At 36.7% G+C, this 20,863-nt stretch overlaps 1 protein-coding gene across 6 annotated transcripts in view; it reads left to right on the forward strand.

The window, feature by feature from the left end:
- Positions 1–20,863, forward strand: part of RIMKLB (ribosomal modification protein rimK-like family member B) — a 33,272-nt gene that overhangs the window by 471 nt on the left and 11,938 nt on the right. For 2 of the 6 annotated variants that reach the window (XM_012732533.1, XM_012732534.1), the window contains exons 1-2: positions 1,788–1,877; positions 10,714–10,940. In XM_012732533.1, the coding sequence (XP_012587987.1) occupies positions 10,766–10,940 (175 nt within the window). In that variant the 5' untranslated portion in view covers positions 1,788–1,877; positions 10,714–10,765. Of the gene's footprint in view, positions 1–1,704; positions 1,878–10,713; positions 10,941–20,863 lie in introns of those variants that run through there. The other 4 variants (XM_004692932.2, XM_012732535.1, XM_012732536.1 and 1 more) reach the window with 4 other exon arrangements.

The raw sequence follows: 20,863 nt of genomic DNA on the forward strand, positions 1-20,863 counted from the left end.
GGGAGAGCTCCCCAGGCCTGGCGGAGCCGGGTGCCCCCCGCCGGCGAGGGGGTGTGGTGACCCCGGGAAGGCTTGTGAGGAGCCGGGCTGGTCCTCGAGCGGCGGCGGGCTGTGCGGCCCCCGCGCCCAGCGGCCAGATTCCTGCGGTGTGGTCGCGGGAGGAGGCTGCGGTGCGGGTCCCGCGGCGCTGACGCTTTCCTTCTAGGTTGGTCTCCTTGCGCGTAAATTTTAGAGAGTGTGACACTCATACCTTTGACAGCTCGCTGAGTAAGAAGGTTGGCCAAAGCATTGCTTGTCCGGTTTTGGTCAAAAATAAATAACTAAATAAAAATAAAAAAATAATGCCCATGATGCAAATCTTGTCTCCCGTCCACCAAACCAAACGCCTAAATTCAGAGGCTGTAGTGATTTGTCTTATTTAATGCCTCCATCTCTCTAATCACGGGTTTGTAATCCCCATAGTTTGATCCCATTTCTGTGTATGACCGGAGCCGTGCTGACCGTAACTTCAATGGAAATTCCTTCCGTTGGCTATATTGTCCCATTAATTACATGAATTGTAATTCCCATTAATTGGATAAATTGTCGCTACATCTTTGTGGAGTTGGGCTAACATCTCTACTGGAAATAGATGGGCACCCTCAGATGGACGTTCTTCCTTTCTGTAGGTGAACCGTCTTGGAGACTGTAACCAATACAATTAGAATGTTAATTTTTTCAGTTGTGGGTAGTCTAAACTTCATTTCACCTGCTTTTAAAAACTGAAATCATCCAAGCCAACAGACTTCAAAGATTCTTTTGGAATAAAGCACTCTCTGAAATTCCAGTTATGTAAAGTCAACATTTATTTTCTGGCATTTACTATGAAAACTGCGTTTATAGTGGTTACTATGTGTCACTTGGTCAGTTGCAAAGGGGAGGAGGCCTGGTTTATTTTGAGACAGTCTTTTGTTTATTCTTTTCTACCCTGTTAATTTTCCTCTTTCATGTCATAGATTTAGTTGTTAGTTTGGCAACATGGCTGTTGATGTTTTTCTCTTTCTCTGTCTCCCTTTTTTCTCTCTTGTTTTCTCTTACCCCCACCAGGTGCTGAGTCTGCTTGTCAGGGAGGGGGGCAGTCTGATTCTGAAAACAGCCAAGAAGGGGAACGGCAAATTCAATCACATAGAATTCTCCATCCAGTCAAGAACCACATTTTTTCTTCCTGCTTTTCCCTCTGCAGGAGCTGAATATTTAACCTTTTAGACTTTTGACCGCCAGCTAAAATTTTATGATCTTACTTATGTTATGTGTCTTTTAAAAATTTGTCATGTTTCCTTAGAGTTCCTAGTGAATATAATAGCACCCGGGTGCCTGGGGGTAAAGGGGAGAGTGACAAAAAGAAATTATCCCCATTTTCCTTATTGAGTTCCCTTTCCACTTCAGGGGGAAATTACTCACAGAATGGTATAAATCCTCTACCTTTTTTCAACCATATTGTGAAGAAACACAAAAGTGAACATTCTTTCGTCCCCTTTACCAGTGACCATCTACCAAGCTTCAGGCATTAGTTTCTTGGGGGCACAGGATGAAACATTCCTCAGTTCCTCCTTTCCCTCATATACATCCACTTGGTATTTGCTACTGTCACTAGATTTCTGAAAATTTCTCCCTTCCCTATGACCTGAAAGACACTATGAACACTTGGATGGGATTAGAGGAAGGGGCTGGAGCAGAGCACATTGTTCCACACTTTGGGAAGCTGGAGTAGCTTTTATCATATTCCTCTGGGGAGCAGGCATAGAGACCTAAACTTGAGTGAAAATGGGTGGAAGAAGAACTTCTGTACCCACGAACAACATGTGAAGAGTGAGAAAACCAAACTTAAAGTAAGGAGGGTGAGTTTTATTATATATTGCTTGCTGACAACTGTCTCTTGGGTACACGATCAATTTGGCTCTTAGATTTTATGATAGATCAGTTTAAAGAGTATTTGCAGGTGAGATTATTAAGGGGAAAGGCTGTCCTAAAGGACATCTGCAGAGTCTTGTGGCCTCTACTCCCTACTCCAGCTTTCTGGAGTCCATCCCCTACTCCAGTAATTGGAAATTACAACTCCCAGCAATCCCTAGGTGAGGATCCAAGGGTGGAGCTAAGCAGGCATTCTGGGACTTTGGGGTATATATATACATACATACATACATATAGGGGGCCATTTTCTACTCACATACACACTCTCAGGACCGAGTGGCTGGTGGCTATCATTGTGTTACTGGAGTTACAAGTAAGCTGAGCTGGTAGGATGTTCTAGTTAACTTGTATCTTTTTCTCTTTCCCTGGGTTGTTCCTTCTCCTTTCCCCTTTTGTAAATAAACCCATTGACTCTTTTTGTGTGTGCCTGCAGTATAATTGAATTCTAAGCATGGCTGGTGAGGACTCACAGTGGACAGGTAGCCCAGTTCACATTGGGTTGCCCTGTAACAGGATTAAGTTTTGAGTGTATGAAAAAGAGCCTTTGGAAATTGTTCTTTTAAAATCTGGGGAGTATATTATGATATGAATGATGGAAAAAGTATTCCTTTTAAATGTTAGTTTTACTAGTATATGTAGTTTTACTAGTATGTGTATGTGTAGTTCAAGAGAGGTTGAATAGAGGCGATTAGACACAGTGGAAGAATTGTCTTTCATTACTTGGGGAATTTTCCTGCTTGTCATATTAAGGGTTGTTAACAAGTAATACAGTATCTCCAAAAATGCATGCACATACTGTTTTAGGTCCATGTGCCATATATATCTGTATATACCTGTTAGGTTCACAGACAAGAAAGTGATTTTCTGGCTTCATGCCAATTAATGCCATGGTATTATGAATGTTTTCTTTTTTGTTGTTTGTTTGCTATTTTTCTCCTTTCAAAATTGGCTTAGAGGACAATAGCCACAGAGCTGGCCAAGTTCTACTCCTTAGAGCCTGGTCTATACGGAACCTGTGTGCTTATATCTACTATATCTTTTCTTTGTCTTACCGAAATTATTTTTTCCCTCCTAACCTTAATTATCAACAAAATTAGTTATTTTCAGGATCATTTGTATAATGATGAAAAGTAGCATTAATTAGACTTGTGTTTGGTTTTTCTTTTTTATAGAGGAATTAAAAACTAATAGATTTATTAATTAGCGACATTTAGATCTTACAGTAGGTTTTCCTGACATTTAACATTGAATCAATATATTAAATCGATATATAAATTTTCAATGTCAAAAATATTAAATTGCTCATAAATATGATTTAGTATGACAAAATCCTTTAAAATAACTTAGTTTTTAACTTTTGTCTGTCTCATATAGGGTTCTTTGTTACCTAGTAAGTATAATAGAGAACATATGAATTTTGTCTTCATGGAGTTTACAGTCTAATTTTAATTTCATTGACATTTCATGTTTCAGTCTTCTCACCCAATAAAAGCCAAACTTTACCCTTCAGTAAATTTTTTTTACTGTATTCAGCTCCTTACATTTCATTTTGCTTCTCTTCTCCTTCTTCCCCCTTACTCCTTAGCTTCATGTTTTTCTAAAATAGAATATGTATTTGCAGCATAACAGCAGACAATTTCTTGATCACCGCTTTGCTGTCTCCTGTTTGGCAACTCTTCAGACAACAGAAAACTACATCTTAAAAATTCATGCAGGTTTACCCAAATAGCAACCTTGGAATTCTTCCCTGATAATTTGGCATTCTCAATTGTTAGGTTATGGTTTGACATGTAGTTCAGCTAGCTGTACCTATAAAAGCTGTACTTTTGGTTTCAGTATATTAATAATTCACCAGCTACCTTCCCATGAAAATTTGGATATTCCAGGAGTGAACGTTAAATGTGAGTTATACTGTGCTTTGCATCTCAACAATGTTTTTACCCCACATTCCAGATAACTTGATGTAACATTCTTCCATTAGGGGAAAGTATTGTACATTTTATTTGGAATCCAGAGAAAAGGTAACCACAACCACGGACTGCTTTAGAAATTTTAGTAACTAAACTACAGGCAATTTAAGTGAAAGGTAACTTTTTTCGACCCTTCAGTGTAAATGTGTAGAATTTGCATGTTTATTTGCTCATGGCATTATTTTTCGTTTTCTAGTTTTCTAATTGTAACACACACAAACACAATTGATCATCTTATCATTTTTACGTATACAGTTTAGTGGTATTAAGTACATTTATAGTGCTGCGTAGTCGCCACTACTTCCATCTTCAGAACTGTGAAATTGGACGCTCTGTACCTGGACAAAGCATTAGTTTTCCCCCAGGACCCTAGCCCCTGGAAGCTACTGTTCACTAAGTTTGACTACTTCTAGATATTGAAATAATGTCCTCAAGTTGCCCATGATGTATCATGTATCAGAACTTGATTCCTTTTAATGATTGTGTGTGTTTGTGTTTGCTTATTTTTTCAACTGTTTATGGACACTTCTGTTGCTTCATTTACCCCTTTCAACTATTGTGAATAAATCTGTTAAAAACATGGGGTAAAATTATCTCTACTTTCATTTATGTATATATCTAAAAATAGATTTGTTGAATCTCATAGTTTTTGAGGATCTACCTTATAGTTTTCCATACCTACTATACCATTTTACTTTGCCACCTATATTTTGCAAGCATTCGAGTTTCTCCACATCCTCCCAAAACTTAGTTTCCACTTGCTATTGATAGTAATGGTCCCAGTAGGTTGTAGGCATTTTCCTGCTTTTGACTTATATTTTCCTAATATAGTGATGTAGACCATCATTTCTTATTCACCATTTTTAAACAAAAGATCATTTTTAAATTTATGAGAACTGGACTGGGACTATGTTTATTTTGCCTGTCACTGTATCTTTAGAGCATGTGTTAGGTGCACAAATAAAAATTGACTCTATTACCTAAGGTGTAGCTTTATGCATTTAGTAGTTCTGTTAGATTTTAAAATAACTGACATTATGACTAATTTTTTACTTTGAGCAGTTTGCTTTTTGTTGGGGGAAAGAGAGTGGGATATAGAAATAATCTTCCAGGGATGTTGCAAACATAAATGTAAAATATAGTGATCAAATGTAAAATGATCTTCTTAGTGTAAAAGGAAGGTCCAACTTATAGACATTACCATTACTTGCTGACATGTAAACCTTGATGTCAGGGTTTTTTGCGCATGATAAATTATAGATATTTATTAAAGTGTTGTGACTTATGCAGTGAATATTATTGATAGAATCAATAATAAAAAATGTTGACATAAGGTAGGCAGTCCAGTGAAATGACATTTCACAATTGACAGATATTCAACTTCGGACAGGTAACTATGCTTTTCCTGGAGTTGACTACCGTCCTTGTAAGCTAGATGGTGTTTAGAGCTATAACCATAGCATCCGTTTCCCAGATAACAATTTGGAACAAAGACCACGGAATTGAGTACACCTCTTAAGTATACTTCCTAAAAGTTGCAGTGCAGTGCCAAGATTTACTTATATTACCACATCTAGCTGCAAGAAAACCTAGGGAATATATATACTTTTAGGTAGTTGGCACTGTGCTCAACTGAATGTCAGGTAGTTTATTGTAAGGAATAAGTAGAAAATTGTATTGGGAGGCAAGTGGCAATCTCTACCTTAGAGTTTGTGGAATTTGAAGTCCCTCTGGACTCTCACTTTCTAATTGTGAATTTTCACATTAACTAACCCTCTCTGCCAGAATATCTTCACTCACCAAGTGAAAACAAAAATATCTTAGGGGTGGTTGTGGGATTCAGTAAGACAATACAAGTATACCGCCCAACATACTATCTGGTGTGTATAATCATGCAAATTGAGAATTTTCTTGATATAAATTCCCTATTATATCCAAGTATAATAGAAAAGAGTATACCAAGAAATCATGGAACCTGAGATCTTAAGTCTGGCTTTATCATTGCGATAGTCTAGGTAAGCCCCTCTTTAAATTTGGAAATCATTCTATTATTATCACTCTATATATGCATGTTAAATGAGAAAATATATGTGGAAAGTGATTTGTGAAGTATAAATGGAGAATGTTTTTAACTTCATCTATTTGCATTGTTTACTGTTGTCTTGAACCTCTTTTTATGAAGACAGAGAATTTCTAGCCATCTGTCTATTCCAGAATGTTGTCTTTTCTTATCTGCTTTGTCTGTTTTGTATATATTGTCTCCAATATAAGGTGGAGACTAGGGATTCTAGTTTTTTTCCCCGTTACCTCTAAAAAACCTTGATAACTAGCTTCCTACTCCTGCTTTCATAGATTTCAATCTACCACCATGTTAATGTAGTGAAAAAAGTGGCATTTCATAATTTCAGAGTACCTGAACAGTGATACTATTTTAAAATGGCATCTTAGTGAAAGTTTGTGACTGTGCGAAAAACTATTTACACAAGTTTCAAAGGAACACTCTTTAATGATCATAGATTGTTGAACACTGGGCCATTAACCCCATTGGAATAATGGGGCAACTGGATGAAAACACTGTTATTTGGTTGATTCTGAGACTTGCCTGAGATTTTTATCATTCATTTACTTTCTGTACCTTTAATAAGATCTACAAAGTCATCTTTCCTCCCCACCCAGGGTTAGTTACTTTTTCTACCTCCTTGTTAATATTTTCCCCCTACACTTCTCTTATATGGCATTGGCAAACCCTATTTCAAAACAAAAACCACATATTTGGGTATGTGTGTATATATACATGTATGTGTATACATACACATACATGTATATATGCAAAAATAAGATCCTGTAGCCTCAAAGAATTAAGATGACTTTAGGAGTTGGGAAAAATTGACAAACTAGGCACAAAGAGATTTGAGAATACAGTGTTTTCAGAAATTAGATATGAGAAAGAGTTGGAAAGTAGATTTGTTTGAAGGCTTTTTGGTTTGTTTTGAAATGTTTTCAGTGTTGTCATAAATGAACTGAAAAGAGTAAATCTTCATTTACTCGAGTAATCTTTAGGAGATTGAATTACTATGGGATGTGTCTGTGCGTGCATGCATCTGAGTGTGTGTGTATAAATATGTATGGTTTCAGTAAGTGACATGAAAATAAAAAATGATCCCTAAGTTTTTTAATTGAATGCATTATTAATTAGAATGGCTTCTCCAGAGGAGTAGATCAACAGAAGATTATATGTATATGAAAGAAAGCTATCAAGAGAAGTATTTTAAGGAATTGGCTGATGTGATTGTGAGGCAGGCAAACTTGAAAGCTGGGGCAGACTAGAAGGCTGAAACTTGCCCGGGATTTCTATGTTATAGTCTTAATGTAGAGCTCCTCTTTTTCTGGGAAACCTTGGTGTGACTTAAGTCTGTTATCAGTGGGATTAGATAATAGTTCCATGTACAAAATACATTCATAGCAAAAATACCTTACCCAGCTTGACCCATAAGATTTAACCATCACAATGGGAGATCCAGGTGTTGAAGTGGGGTTATTACATACAGAAGGAGGTTTCAGGCGTGAAGAGTCACAGTGAAGGAAAATGTCTGAAAAAGTGTCTGAACTTCAGATAACCATAATTTGCTATTTTTCTCCATAAGCCTGATCCAAATCCTGTATTTCACATTCAAGAGTGAGTGATATAATTGCATTCTTATTTTAGTGATTACCAAGTAGAATAAATTCTAGTTTGTAGGTAAATTGTGTGTTCTTTATCATTCTTTCTGGGCTGAGTTCATATGTTATATCTTACCTGCAATAAAGAATTTTCCTAATAGTAAGAGATTCCTTAATATCTTCAAATGGTAGATTGTGATTTCGCTTTTCTTTATCTGAGGAAACTATGAACATAGCATATTTCCCAATGATTCCTACTTAATAAACCTTGCCTAGAACGTTGGAAAATAGGCAGTGATGTTTCCTATTGTACCTATCCAGAAGTTTGCATAGGGTAATTATTTCTAAATAAAAGGAAATCCTCTTTGTTGACTTTTTTCTTTATTTCAAAAAAAAAAAACTTCTTCCACTTTATTAGTAGTATTTATTGGTAACTGATAGTTATACATTGTTTTCCTTGCCAAACTTGGGGGGGGGAAAAGAACATGAGAATGAATTGATTTGCATTTACAGTGTAAAAGGAGAAACAACATGCCTCCTTCCCTCTCTTTCTGTCTCTGTCTCTGTCTCTCTCTCTCTCTCTCTCTGAAATGCTTTGTTTATCTTACATTGTTAAAACAAACTATTTTCTTACAAATATCAAGTGACCAAGCAATTGCTTTACATGTTCAAGGGAAAGAAGAACTCTTTTTTTTTTTTAAGATTTATTTATTCATACAGAACTGGGGTACAGGCCAGAGATGAGGAGGGTGAGAGGACCCTCCAGAGACAGAGTGGGGAGCAGAACAGGCAGATAGATGAAGTACACTGCTGAGGGCGGGGCGGGTCAGGAGAGGTCTGCCGCGCCATGTGGATCTCCTGCTTGGGGATCGAACTCATGTGATAGTGGCTTTAGCTTCTTAGTGCTGTGCTTTAACCCGCTGCGCCACCAGGGAGGGCCCGGAAAGAAGAACTCTTTCTGTGAATTTAATTTGAAATTTGGGCTCCTGGACTCTATAGATTTACTGTTCATGCTTTTAACTTCTCAGCTGCTCTTTTTCTTTTTCCTGAATATTGTTGAATGGGAGAAGTAGTTGTTTTAAAATAATCATTAGAAAGGGGATGGCTGTGGTAGAAGGTGCTATTCCTCCTAGGACAGGAGTTAGAGATGGGGAAGAGTAGAGTTTGGTGGTTAAAGAGACTTCACATGTTTCCTGACTCTTGGTAGATGTGATGAAACTCAGTGGAGCTCCCTGAAAAGGTTGATTAGCCACAGTAGCAGCAGCTGGAAGGTGGGGGCAGTGAGGATGGCCAGCTCCTCTCCTGTGGGAGCTGGAGTAGACCATTGGGCAGAGAGGATGAAGTTGTGCCCTTTCATTCCCTGGCAGTCAACTAGTTTCTTGAGGTGTGACTTGAAGAGGATACCAGCACTAATAGAACAAGAATTAATACCCTGAGGTTGTTAATATGCCAACTTGTTCTTTACAACATGTATTTGGTGTCCAGGAAGTGTGAGTTGGAACACAGTGTAGCATCACTATGAATCTTTTTGTGAAAAACAAAGTGTGATACAAAAGTTCATGGAAGCTGATAAAGAAAATATATTTTACATGACCAAAAATAACTCTGTGCAAGGGAAGGTACCAGTCTTACTGCCTGCCATTTAGGTAGATTCTGAGGAATTACAATCATTGACATTGATGTCGGACTTCTTTAGCATAGTCTCTGCTTCTTTACTAGAATCTGCATTTTAGGAGGAGAGTATACCTTCAGTTTCAGATTTCAGAACTTCCCTGAAAGGATGAGGTTCATTATAGCAAGTGATCTCAGACAGAAAAGGGGACATCATTTCTATGTGAGAATCCCAGAACCAGGAGAATTTGGGGTCTGCTAGGACTTGGGGAGTCTAGCCTGAACCCTTGGTTGTTGGCTTACTAACAGTGTAGAAACACCCAGCCTGTACATGAGGATATAAGAGGTGCCTCTGTTAGTACAAGTTGGAGCTCCTACCCAGCTGAAGAATTGCAACCTAGAGAGTTTCAGAGTATAAAATCACTGAAAACAACATGTGTCTTTCTGGGTATTTCTAAAAATCTGATATGTAGATATCAGAACATTACTAATTACATACAATGGCTGTAACAGCCCATCTTGTATTAGGGACCAGATCTACCTGACTGAACCATGCATCTTCATGTAATGATTGAATCGTAATACCAGCTAAAAATGGCGTTGGAAACTTAAGTGGGGAGGAACTGAGATGTCTTTGTGTATTGAATACCAGCACCACAGTATTTCAGAAATTATCTAGTACTAATGTTTAAAGGGTTTTTTCCTTTACAGTTACCCATTCAAGGGAAACAGTGATAACTACATTAGGTACACAGCATGACTACGTTTTTGTTGTTGAAATCACCTGTTACATTAATAAAACTTGCTTCTTATGAAAGTGACTTTCAACATTTTGCTCATGATACAAATTCTGAACAGCATCACTTTTTGTGGAAGAAAGTTCTCTTGTGAGTTTTAGTAAACACACGTTTAGAAATTTATTGAAAGGAAAGGCACTGAGCATGTTATTCACTGATGGAAATAAATTTTAGCCATTGGATTTTGATTATTTAAAGTTTTTTTTTCCTACACTCAAGTTATTTTTGATTACAATTGCTCTGTAAAAGACTTTAGTATTGAAACTTACCTAGTAATATGGAATTTTCTAAACACCTAGAAGTATGTTTTTAACTTATATGTAATACAATTTAAAAACTGAGTTAAAAAACTAACTAGTACATTATTTATAGTTTATAATAACGGGAGCATTGTGGATTTATATTGTTGTTGACTGATTATTTCATATTTTAAAAGATTTTGCATTTTTGGGAGCAGATAAAAGTAGACTATCCGGTAAAAGAGTATTCATACACAACATATAATATGGGGAGTTTCTGCTCAATTACCTGCTGAATCATAAAGCTGCAGTGTATTTTCCCAGTAGAAACTGCAAAATGTGGTGATATTATATAAAGAAATTTTAATTTGAATGAAATGGGAAAAATGAGCAATACCTCTTGTGTTGCTATGGTTTATTTGTATGAAAACCAACAATTAGATTTCTTGATTTACCTTGCTTATATCTATTTTCTCTTCCATCTAGAAAGAGTTTACAGGAGGAAATAATCCAAGAAAGAACAAACAAGCAGATCAAGATGTGTAGCTCTATGACTGCAAAGCTGTGGTTTTTGACAGATCGTCGAATCAGGGAAGACTATCCTCAGAAAGAGATCTTACGAGCATTAAAGACTAAATGTTGTGAGGAGGAACTGGAATTTAGAGCTGTAGTGATGGATGAGCTGGTGCTAACAATTGAGCAGGGAAGCTTGGGTAAGTCTATATTAAGTGATTTTTCTTTTTTAGTTTTTACTTAAAATGTATGGAACCTGCATATTTTAGGAATAATTAGTACAAAAGAATTCATAACCTTGTCGTAGTAAGATTCATCTAATCTTAAAATCAGGTATATTTTATGGAAGAAACGGAAACACTAGTATTTAGTTAATACTTGATTGTAATGTTTAAGGAGTAGATGGAAGGGGAATCAAAAATTTCCTGCCTGTTGTTATATTTTATTGTTTTATATTTATATTGCTATATTCTAGTTCCATTTTATTTATTTTTTAAAAGATTAATTCTGACTTATTATTTACATTGATTCTAATTTATCTATGCATATAAGATAATGGGGGTATAGGTCAAAGGTTCCGGGGATGAAAGGATTCATCAGAGACAGAGTCAGCAGTGGACAGGCAGATTTACTGAAATACACTGCTAAGGGGAGCAGTGGGCAAGACAGGAATGGTCTGCGCCACCACGAAGGTGCCTATGTTCTAGTTTTATTTTATTTTAAAGATTTGTTTGTTTATGCATAGAAGAACTGGCGTATACGCCAGGGGTCTGGGTGGTGAGAAGATTTACTAGAGACAGAGTGAGTGTCACAACAGGTGGATTAACCAAAATGCACTGTTGAAGGGAGCAGTGGGTGAGACAGAAGAGGTCTGCCTCACCAGGTAAGTCACCTCCCTGGCTGGGGACTAAATTCCTTCTGTGGTGGCTTGGGACAGCCTCATAATGCTGTTCTTTTTTTTCTTTTTTAAAGATTTATTTATCTATTCATATGGAACTGGGGTATAGGCTAGAGATGCGGAGGGTGATAGGATTTACCAGAGACAGAGAGGGGAGCAGAACAGGCAGATCAACGAAGTACACTGCTGAGGGGAGCAGGGGCTGTCAGGAGAGGTCTGCTGCGCCATGTGGATCTCCTCCGGAGCAGACGGGAATCGAACATATGTGGAAGTTGCTTTAGCTTCTTAGTGCTGTGCTTTAACCCGCTGTGACACAAGGGAAGGCCCACAGTGCTGTTCTTTAATGCATTGCACCACCAAGAAGGGCCCCTACGTTCTAGTTTAAAATGCATTTTTTATATAGTACTCTGAATGGAATGTATACCCCATGGGATACTGTTAATACAAACAATCAAATTCTCTGTGATTTTTCTCTTTAAAATTATTTTATATGCTATATAAAATACTATTAATTTTTTTCTGATAAAGGTGTCTAAATGATTTGACTCATTCGGTGATTAAGTATTTCTAATAATTCATATTTGCTTTGGGATTTTATCTTTAATACTTTCATTAATGTCCCTCTGCATGTCTAGGAATTTCCAGGTGGTTATTAGTATATTTATTATTTGATATTTTTACTATATTTAGCGCTCATCTAATAGGAAAGGTGATTTATCGTTTTTGGAGAAGTGGAGAAATATTTGCAAAATACTTTTTGTCTATTGCTCTTTATTTCAGAGATCAACCCAACCTTTTCTTTTGTAATTTATTTTTACATCATTTTGTGTCTTTTTCCATCTCAGTTGTAATCCCTGTGAACTTCCCATCACTAATTCACCATAGTCCTCTGCACTCCCTCCTCCACCCCATTTTTGATCCCATTCTCCACTCCCTCCCCTGTAAAATGTCTCGAGCATATAGTTGTTCATTTTTATCTTCCCCCCCTTTCCTTTATGCTCCTGACATGAGTGAAACCATCTGGTATTTTTCCTTTTCTTTCTGGCTTATTTCACTAAGCATGATCTTTTCCAGCTACATCCATGTTGCTCCAAAAGGCATGTGTCTATTTCTTTATTTTTGGTTGCTGAGTGATATTCCATTTTATGAATGTACCACATCTCTTTAATCCAGTCATTTGCTTCTGGGCATTTGGATTGATTCCATGTCTCTCCTATTGTAAATAAAGCAGCAATAAACATGTGTTCTTGTGTAGATACGTAGGAGTGGGATTGCTGGGCCATATGGAAGTTCCATTTTTAGCAGTTTGAGAAACCTCCAAACAGCTTTCCATAGTGGTTGTACTAGTTTGCATTCCCACCAACAGTGCAGGAGAGTTTCTTTTTCTCCACATCCTCGCCAACATTTGTTGTTGCTAGTTGTTTTAAGATGTACCATTTGCACTGGTGTGAGGTGGTATCTCCTATGGTTTTAATTTGCATTTCCTTTATTACAAGTGATGTTGAACATTTTTTCATATGCTGTTGGCCGTCTGCAATTCCTCTTTGGAGAAGTGTGTTTTTAGTTCTTCTGCCCATTTTTTTTTTAAAGATTTATTTGTACATACAGAACTGGGGTACAGACCAGAGGCTCAGGGGCGGTGAGAACCTTCACCAGAGACAGAGTGGGGAGCAGAACAGGCAGATTGATGAAGTTCACTGCTGAGAGGAGCAGTGGCTGTCAGGAGAGGTCTGCCACACCATGTGGTCACCTCCGGGGCAGGCGGGAATTGAACTCATTGCGGAAGTGGCTTTAGCTTCTGAGTGCAGTGCTTTTAACCCGCTGTGCCACCAGGGAGGGCCCATCTTCTGCCCATTTTTTGATGGGGTTTATTTTTGTTGAGTTTCATCAGTTCTTTGTATATCTTTGTGATCAATCCTTTATCGTTAGTTTAGTGTGAGAAAATTTTTTCCCAGTCAGTGGGATATCTGTTTTTTATAATGTTTCTTTTGGTGTACAGAAGCTTTTTAAATCAGTGTAGTCCCAACTGTTTACCCTTTCCTTCACTACTCTTTACCTTGAATAGGTGTTCCCAACCTAATTCGTGCTCACTGCTGTTTCTTTGCCTTTATTTGTGTATTTCATCCCATCTGAATGTGTTCTTTTGTCTTATCACAACTTCTGTGAAGTTTTACCTGGGTTTTCTCTTTCGTGCCTATGTGACACAACTTTCACTTAATTATATTGTTACCTCCCTCCCCCAACAGATTCATATTAATATTTTCTTTTTAATTTCTCACATCCAGAGTTTGTATTATTCCATATAGGATCTCTCTTGGCAAGATTCTGGACACATAAAATGCTATGTTCCTATTTCACTGAGAATCTGTTGAAAGTAATCTTGGAATGTATTGAGCTTGGATGTTTGCAATGATGTCATTCATCGAACTTACAAGTTTTCACCCCAGAATTCTAAAATAGAAACCAAGAAGAAATTCTGGACAAGTGAAATGCAAAAATAGAAATGAGAAACTCACTTGTTTCTCCTTGAAGAAAAGCAAAAAGAATCTCAGAGACTTGTGAAATATTATCAAGCAGACCAAGTTTACCCTGTGGCAGTCTATGAGGGAGGGAAAGTGGAGGAGGGAGAAATAATATAGTTCATGTGTTCTTTAAGCTAAGTAGACATATGGATGCTCTACAAAAATCAAAGAAGTGATTACAGTGCAGTATATAGTACCACAGCAATATATTTGCTAATGTTCCCTTTTCCAATATACTGTCCATGATTATTTCTGATTAGACAAAGAATGAATGGGATTGAGTTGTTTTCTTTTGGGTTTTTAGACTGTGATGTTGACTAAATGATTAGAATTTTGTATTTGTGTATTTCCGTAAGTCAGAAAATAAATTTTTGAGGATTCAAAGAAAAAAATCTTTAGTCTTTAATCACCAGGAAGAGATCTCTTATATTATGAAATCAGCTTCCTCTCCCCACCTTCGGTCATCAAAGTAACAAAGAACCTTGAAAATATATACTCTGTATAACAAATCAGTCTGCATTTTAGTCATTCTGTAGTGAAGTACTTAACTGAAATCTTCTATATCAGCACCAAGTGACTGTACCTGTCTTTTCAGAGTAATTGCCTATCCCTTTCCAGAGTAGTTCAGGAAAGTGAAGGAACTGAATTAGTTTTACCTCTAATGCTTTGACTGTTTCAAATTTGGGGATCAAATGCTCTTGGAAATGTCTGTACTTTTATATGTGATGTTGAACATTATAAATGTGGATGTAGTTTTGAGTAAAAGTGGTTTTTATTTATTTTTTTAAGTTTGAGAGGTCTGCGCCATGTGGGTTAGCTCCTTGGTTTGGGATTGAACTCATGTTGAAGCGGCTGGTGAGAGGTTGATAGAACTGAGATTTTAACCCCTGTGCCACTAGAAAGGACAAATAAAAGTTAAGCTGATAGACAATTGCAGGGAGGCAAATTTGGAAATGTGATATTCTTACAAATAGATAAGTCCTTATAAGTTTTACTTCAATTGCCTTGATGGTTGTGGAATGAGATAATGATAAAGCATTTAAAAAAATAGTCTAATGTCATTGGCCCCTGTCTACTAAGTACTGTTATTAAGAAAAGCAAACCTTCCTACCAAATGTAGAATTGATGAAAAATAACTAGGGTTCTTCTCCCCCCACCACTGTTAGTTAATACTAAAATCCCATGAATCTCCGCTGAGAAAATATTTTTATTTGCCATCTTGATGTGATGTTGTGTGTCACATCAAGGAATTTCCTTTCTAGTTATCCAGAACTTTCTTTCTGAGCCTGGTTTTCTCAGCATTCTCTGCAATTTTATATCCATTCATTTCATTCTTGGTTTTTTTTTTTCCCTCCTGCTTAAGTTAACTAGTCAATACAGAAATTAACCTTAGCCAATACAGAAATTAAGCCCAGAGAGCAAATTACAAAGAGTAGACCCTTCAGAGAGTTGGTTGCTTGGCTTAGATAGTGTGGAAAGCAATTAGGAAACTACCTTTCTTATCCCAGAAAGGGAATCTAATAACCCATGATAGATACACAGTGTGAAACTGGTAATTAAGTAATTACCTTCATTCAATTGGAACCATGGTGTTGTTGAGGATATAGCTCTGGGAATCTGGTATGAATTGCCACACAACTGTTAGGAATTTGGAAGTAGAAAACTAGAAGGACTTCTGAAGGCATTGGGGAACCTAAAGCAAAGGTATAAAGGAATTTAGGAGCTTACCAGTATTTGATATTAGGTGTAATCTAACCCATTGAATATTCTTTCAGAAAGGATTCTTCCAGCTACTAAGCTGCTTTGGAAATCAGCAAGCTAAGTGAAAAGAGGTTGAACTTTAGAACTACTTGGATATACTTAACCAGGCTGATCTGTTTATTAAATTAAATCTTTTATAGTTCATTGAAAATACTCGTACAGTTGGTCTGACTAATTATCTTGACTCATTTAATGGAAATGAAATCTGTTGTCACATTATCTCTCTGAAAAGAGGGAATAAATTTTTTAAAAAAGATTATTTATTTATTTTTTTATTATAAGTACAGAAATGGAGTACAGGCCAGAGGTGCAGGGGCAGTGAGAGGATTCACCAGAGTGGGGAGCAGAAAAGTTCCACTGACTGCTGAGGGGAGCAGTGGGTGGGTCAGGAGAGGTCTGCTGTGCCGTGTGGATCACCTCCAGGGGTAGGGATTGAACTCATTTTGAAGTGGCTGAGGCTTGTTTACAGTGTTGAATTTTAACCTGTTGTGCCGTCAGGGAGGGCCATAAGGAATAAAATTTAAAAGGCCCACCATATAATACTCACAGTAGTTCTTGAGAAGAAAATAAAATGTCCTGGTAGTGTCTGACACATGGCAAATATTCAGTGAGTGAGAAAGTTACTAGTTGATGACACGAAACCATGATAACTCTACTGGTTATACTCAGTGCTTTTGAAGTTGTGAAATTGGATGATCTGATTATTCTCAGAGGAATCCAAATGATGAGTCATCAAAGCAAAATTTAGGAGAGTGTGAGTGTAGTTATACTAAGTAGGGCTAGGAAAATTACAGTACTTTGTAATAAAATCAATTATCTGCCGATGTTGCTGGGCTCAAGTTTTTACTATTATATTGAAGATTTTTGCATTTTCTTTATCAGTGAAGTTGACTTTGGTTTGTTTTTGTTTTTTGTCGGGGGGGGGGTTGTATATTTCATCTAAATTTTCAGATTATTCAGATGATTTCCTTAAATCTTTCCATTATCTTTTTAATGCTTGCAGGAAATATATTTTCCTTTCATTTTTGCCTTATTTGTGCCCTCTTTTTTCCCCTAGATTATTTTGTCTAGGAAGTTAAGAGATTTATTAGTTTTCTAGGGATCAGCTATTAGGTTGACAAGTCTTTTATATTTATGTTTAACTCCTGCTGTTTTTAATTTTCTACATTGGGTTTTTAGATACTAATATTTAATTTATCTTTGAGATGGTGTTTTGATTTTGAGTTGACTGGCATTTTTAGGGACAGTCTGTCTTGTTTTAGGATGTATAGTTTCAAACTCAAACCTGGCCTTAAATTCCCAGCTCAACTTCTTAAAAACCATGAGGTAAGTAAAAAATTTCAGTAAATAATAATAGTGAGTCAGTGATAATTGAACATCTACTATTTGCCATGTAGTGGTGGAAAATGTACCTCTCTAAACAAGGTGTTAAGATTCCTACTCCCCTGGAACACTGTAGTACTAATTTACCTTTGTTTGCCGTCTGCCAAAGGGCATAATGGGTGATAGTGAAGAGTAAGAGCTATTAGATACTTATTAAATGCCAGCCACTTGTTCATTTACGTTAACCACTTTAATCCTCACCACAACTCTATAAAGGAATTACTCCCACTATACTATAGATGAGTAATCTGAGGCAAAGAGACAGTAAATAACTTGCTTGAAGTTGCACATTGAGGTAGGATTTGAATGAGACATGGAGTCCTTGTTATATGCCAGAGAATCTTGCTGTAAATTTACTCACTTTCTGTTTTTCCCTGTATTATCTACACATCATTACCTTATTCCATAACTTACATATTTGTAGCTAATGAAAAATTACATCGGTATACAGATATTTTACATTTATCTTTATAGCTGTATTCAAAAGTCATAGATAATATGTAGTTGTACGAGTTATTCTTAGTTATCAAAAGTTGGTTACAAAAGAGCATTATAAAAATTTGTATATAGGGCCCTCTCTGGTGGCCTTCCCTAGTAGCACAAGGGGTTAAGGTGCAGCACTTCAAAGCTGGCTGCACACGCTTCCGTGTACAGTCCCCGGCCAGGGAGGTGACCCGGATGGCGCAGTAGACCTCTCCTACTTAGCCCGCTCTTCCCTCAGCAGTGTACTTCATCATCTGCCTGTCCTATTCTCCACTCTGTTTCTGGTGAATCCTCTCAACACCCCTGCACCTCTGGCCTGTACCCCAGTTTTGTATGCATAAATAAATAAATCTTTAAAAAAAATTTGTTTTTCACTAGGAGCTACTGTTAAAAAGAAGCTTACCCTTTTCAAACTCAATAGTCGAATTACACATTTAAAAGTTCTGTTTTTATTAAAATGTCTCTTCCCTCTTACTCCCCTTTTCTTAAAGAATATTGCTGGAAGACTACAGTGTATCTTTATGACTGGCTTCACTAACAGTTACTTAAGTTATACATTTTCCCATTTATATAGTCTGTACAGTTGTTTTTTTTTTTTTACTAAAATGTAAAATTGTTATGGAGAAAGACAGTGTAATAATTTGTATTGATTTAGTGATTTCAGCTTTCAATTTTCATTGATATTAAGGTAATAGTAAGGAAAAACACGTTAATGCTAAATAAACAAAATTGTTTATTTTCTTTCTTTTAATATTGAGTCCTTGTATATAAAAATTTAAGTAAATTTGCTAACTATGACTAGGAGTGGGATACATAGTTTTCCAAGCCAAATTACTAGTAAAGGTCACTCCAAGACTATCTCACCACACCAACAGTTTTGGTCCTGAAAACTTTTCAAGTAGGATTAATACTTGCATAAGGTGACAAACTTAATTTACTTAGTGGAATCACACTTATCTTTATATATCTTTCCCCTCTTTTACCAATTTTAGGGATAGTTGGTTATTTTGACTATATTTTTTGACAATAAAATAACCTAGTCAGACTTCACCTTCAGAATGGACAATCATAATCCAATTATTTGTTTGCTTGCTTTCTATTTCCCTCATTTTTTCCCCTCTTCTCTCTCTTTAAACATATGACTGTCAGCTGCAATGCGGCAGAGCTCAATGATAATGAGCTACACTGTTAGAGTCTTCCTTTTGTTTCTTTCTGTAATGCAAATGAGGGAGTTGGGAAAGGAATTTTATTTATTTTTGTCATTCCCATAAGAGCACACCTTGAAGAAAAAATTTTATTTCTAATAGCTAAAACTTGAAAACAAATTTGGAGGGGAAAAGGATTGCTGAGGATATTAAATTTTGATAGGAAATACAATGTGTCTTGTTAAAAACAGTTAAACAGATAAAGGAATATGTATTTTAGAAGAATGAATTCTTAACTTTTTTAATATCGTTCATCATTAGCCTTATAAAGACTTTTTTGTTTGGAGAGGTTTGTAGCCATCTTTCTGTCACTTTACCTCTGAAATACTTCAGTGTTCTCCAAATATAATCCTATACTTTTCAATGTTTGTCTTATACAATCCAGTACCAGTAGCATACCTAAGAAAATGGGTATGTTTTGATATCATCTAATATATATTGTAGATTTAGATTTTCAATTGATCTTAAAAATTAATTTTCAGGTTTTTCTTTTCAAATCAGGCTCTGGTTAAGTTCATGCTCTTTGTTAGGATATACTGTATTTAACCTTTAAATTTCAGAACAATTTTTATTCAGTGACTTCAACTTTTTAAAAAAGATACATTTATTTATGGATAGAGAACTGGGGTACAGGCCAGAGGTGTGGGGCTAAGGGGCAAGTGAGAGAATTCACTAGAGACAGGGTATGGAGCAGAACAGAACTGTTCAGGGGAGCATCGGGTGACAGGAGAGGTCTGCCAGGCGATGTGGGTCAGCTCCCTGGCTGGGGAACCAACTCGTGCACGGAAGCAGCTGCTGATAGTCTCACAATGCTATGCTTTAACCTCCTCGGCTACCGGGGAGGGAGGGCCCCGACCGCAAATTTTTGAAGTACTCAGAACAGTTCTTTATCATCTCAAGCTCTTGAATTTGTCTGATAGTTTTGTGTGAAAATGATACTTAACAAGTAATGGTTGATGCTTCATTGTGCATGTAGCCAGAGGCATAAAATGGGACTCTGTTCCACTTTTATTAGTGGATTAGACAGCTGGTAGGAAAGAGTTTCTTTATTGTCAGCTACAATGATTTTTGACTTTGTCTTAGCAAGTAATATTTGGTACTATGCAAATATCCCATTGGCCTTTCCTTCATGCCTTTAGTATTTTGATGACCTTTGCTAGATTCATTCATTTTGTTGGGGCTTGCAAAGTATTTTTTTCTAATTTTGCTGTTCTATCTGTGGTAGTTGGCATTCTTTTCCAAAGAAGGGCTTTTCTCACTGTTAAACTATTTTTTCTCCTGAGACAGTGGGATAAATAAAAATTTTCCTCTTTTTTTTTTTTTTTTAATCAGGGATTTGTGCTGTAATCCCACCAGTGGTAGCAAATGAGACTTTGTTCGCCTTTTGCCATAATCATAGTTTCATGAATTTTTAGAACTAGTCATAAATTAATTATCCTTTTAGACAGTCAAATCCCTGGTCATCTCCTGTGTCCTAGTAACATATTCCCATTTGTCTTTGAGTGCCTAATTTTGAGAGATTGTCTGTTTTTAATTGTGTACAGCACCTTTACTTGAAAATTGTGTTGAAAAGTCTTAAAGTTTTAATAAAATTCTAGAAGCCCTGAAAAATCTTCTGAAACTGTAGAACCTGGAAGAAAAACATTAACCAGCCAAAAAGGAACCTATTAGTTGTCTGAACCTTATTTCCTGAGGACAGAAATATTTGTACTTGTCACTTACTTCTTTGAAGTTCCTTGCTTTTTTTCTGCCTTGCATGTAAATCTTACTGGGTAAAGACTTCTGGGCAGGACCATAATACCACAGCCCCTTATGCTCTTCCCTGACCCCTGTTTTGATCTCTGTCCCTCCTGGCAGAATAAATACCTCTG

This window comes from Condylura cristata, unplaced genomic scaffold, assembly GCF_000260355.1.
Source record: "Condylura cristata isolate star-nosed mole 26May11 unplaced genomic scaffold, ConCri1.0 scaffold00034, whole genome shotgun sequence".
Classification (NCBI taxonomy): domain Eukaryota; kingdom Metazoa; phylum Chordata; class Mammalia; order Eulipotyphla; family Talpidae; genus Condylura; species Condylura cristata.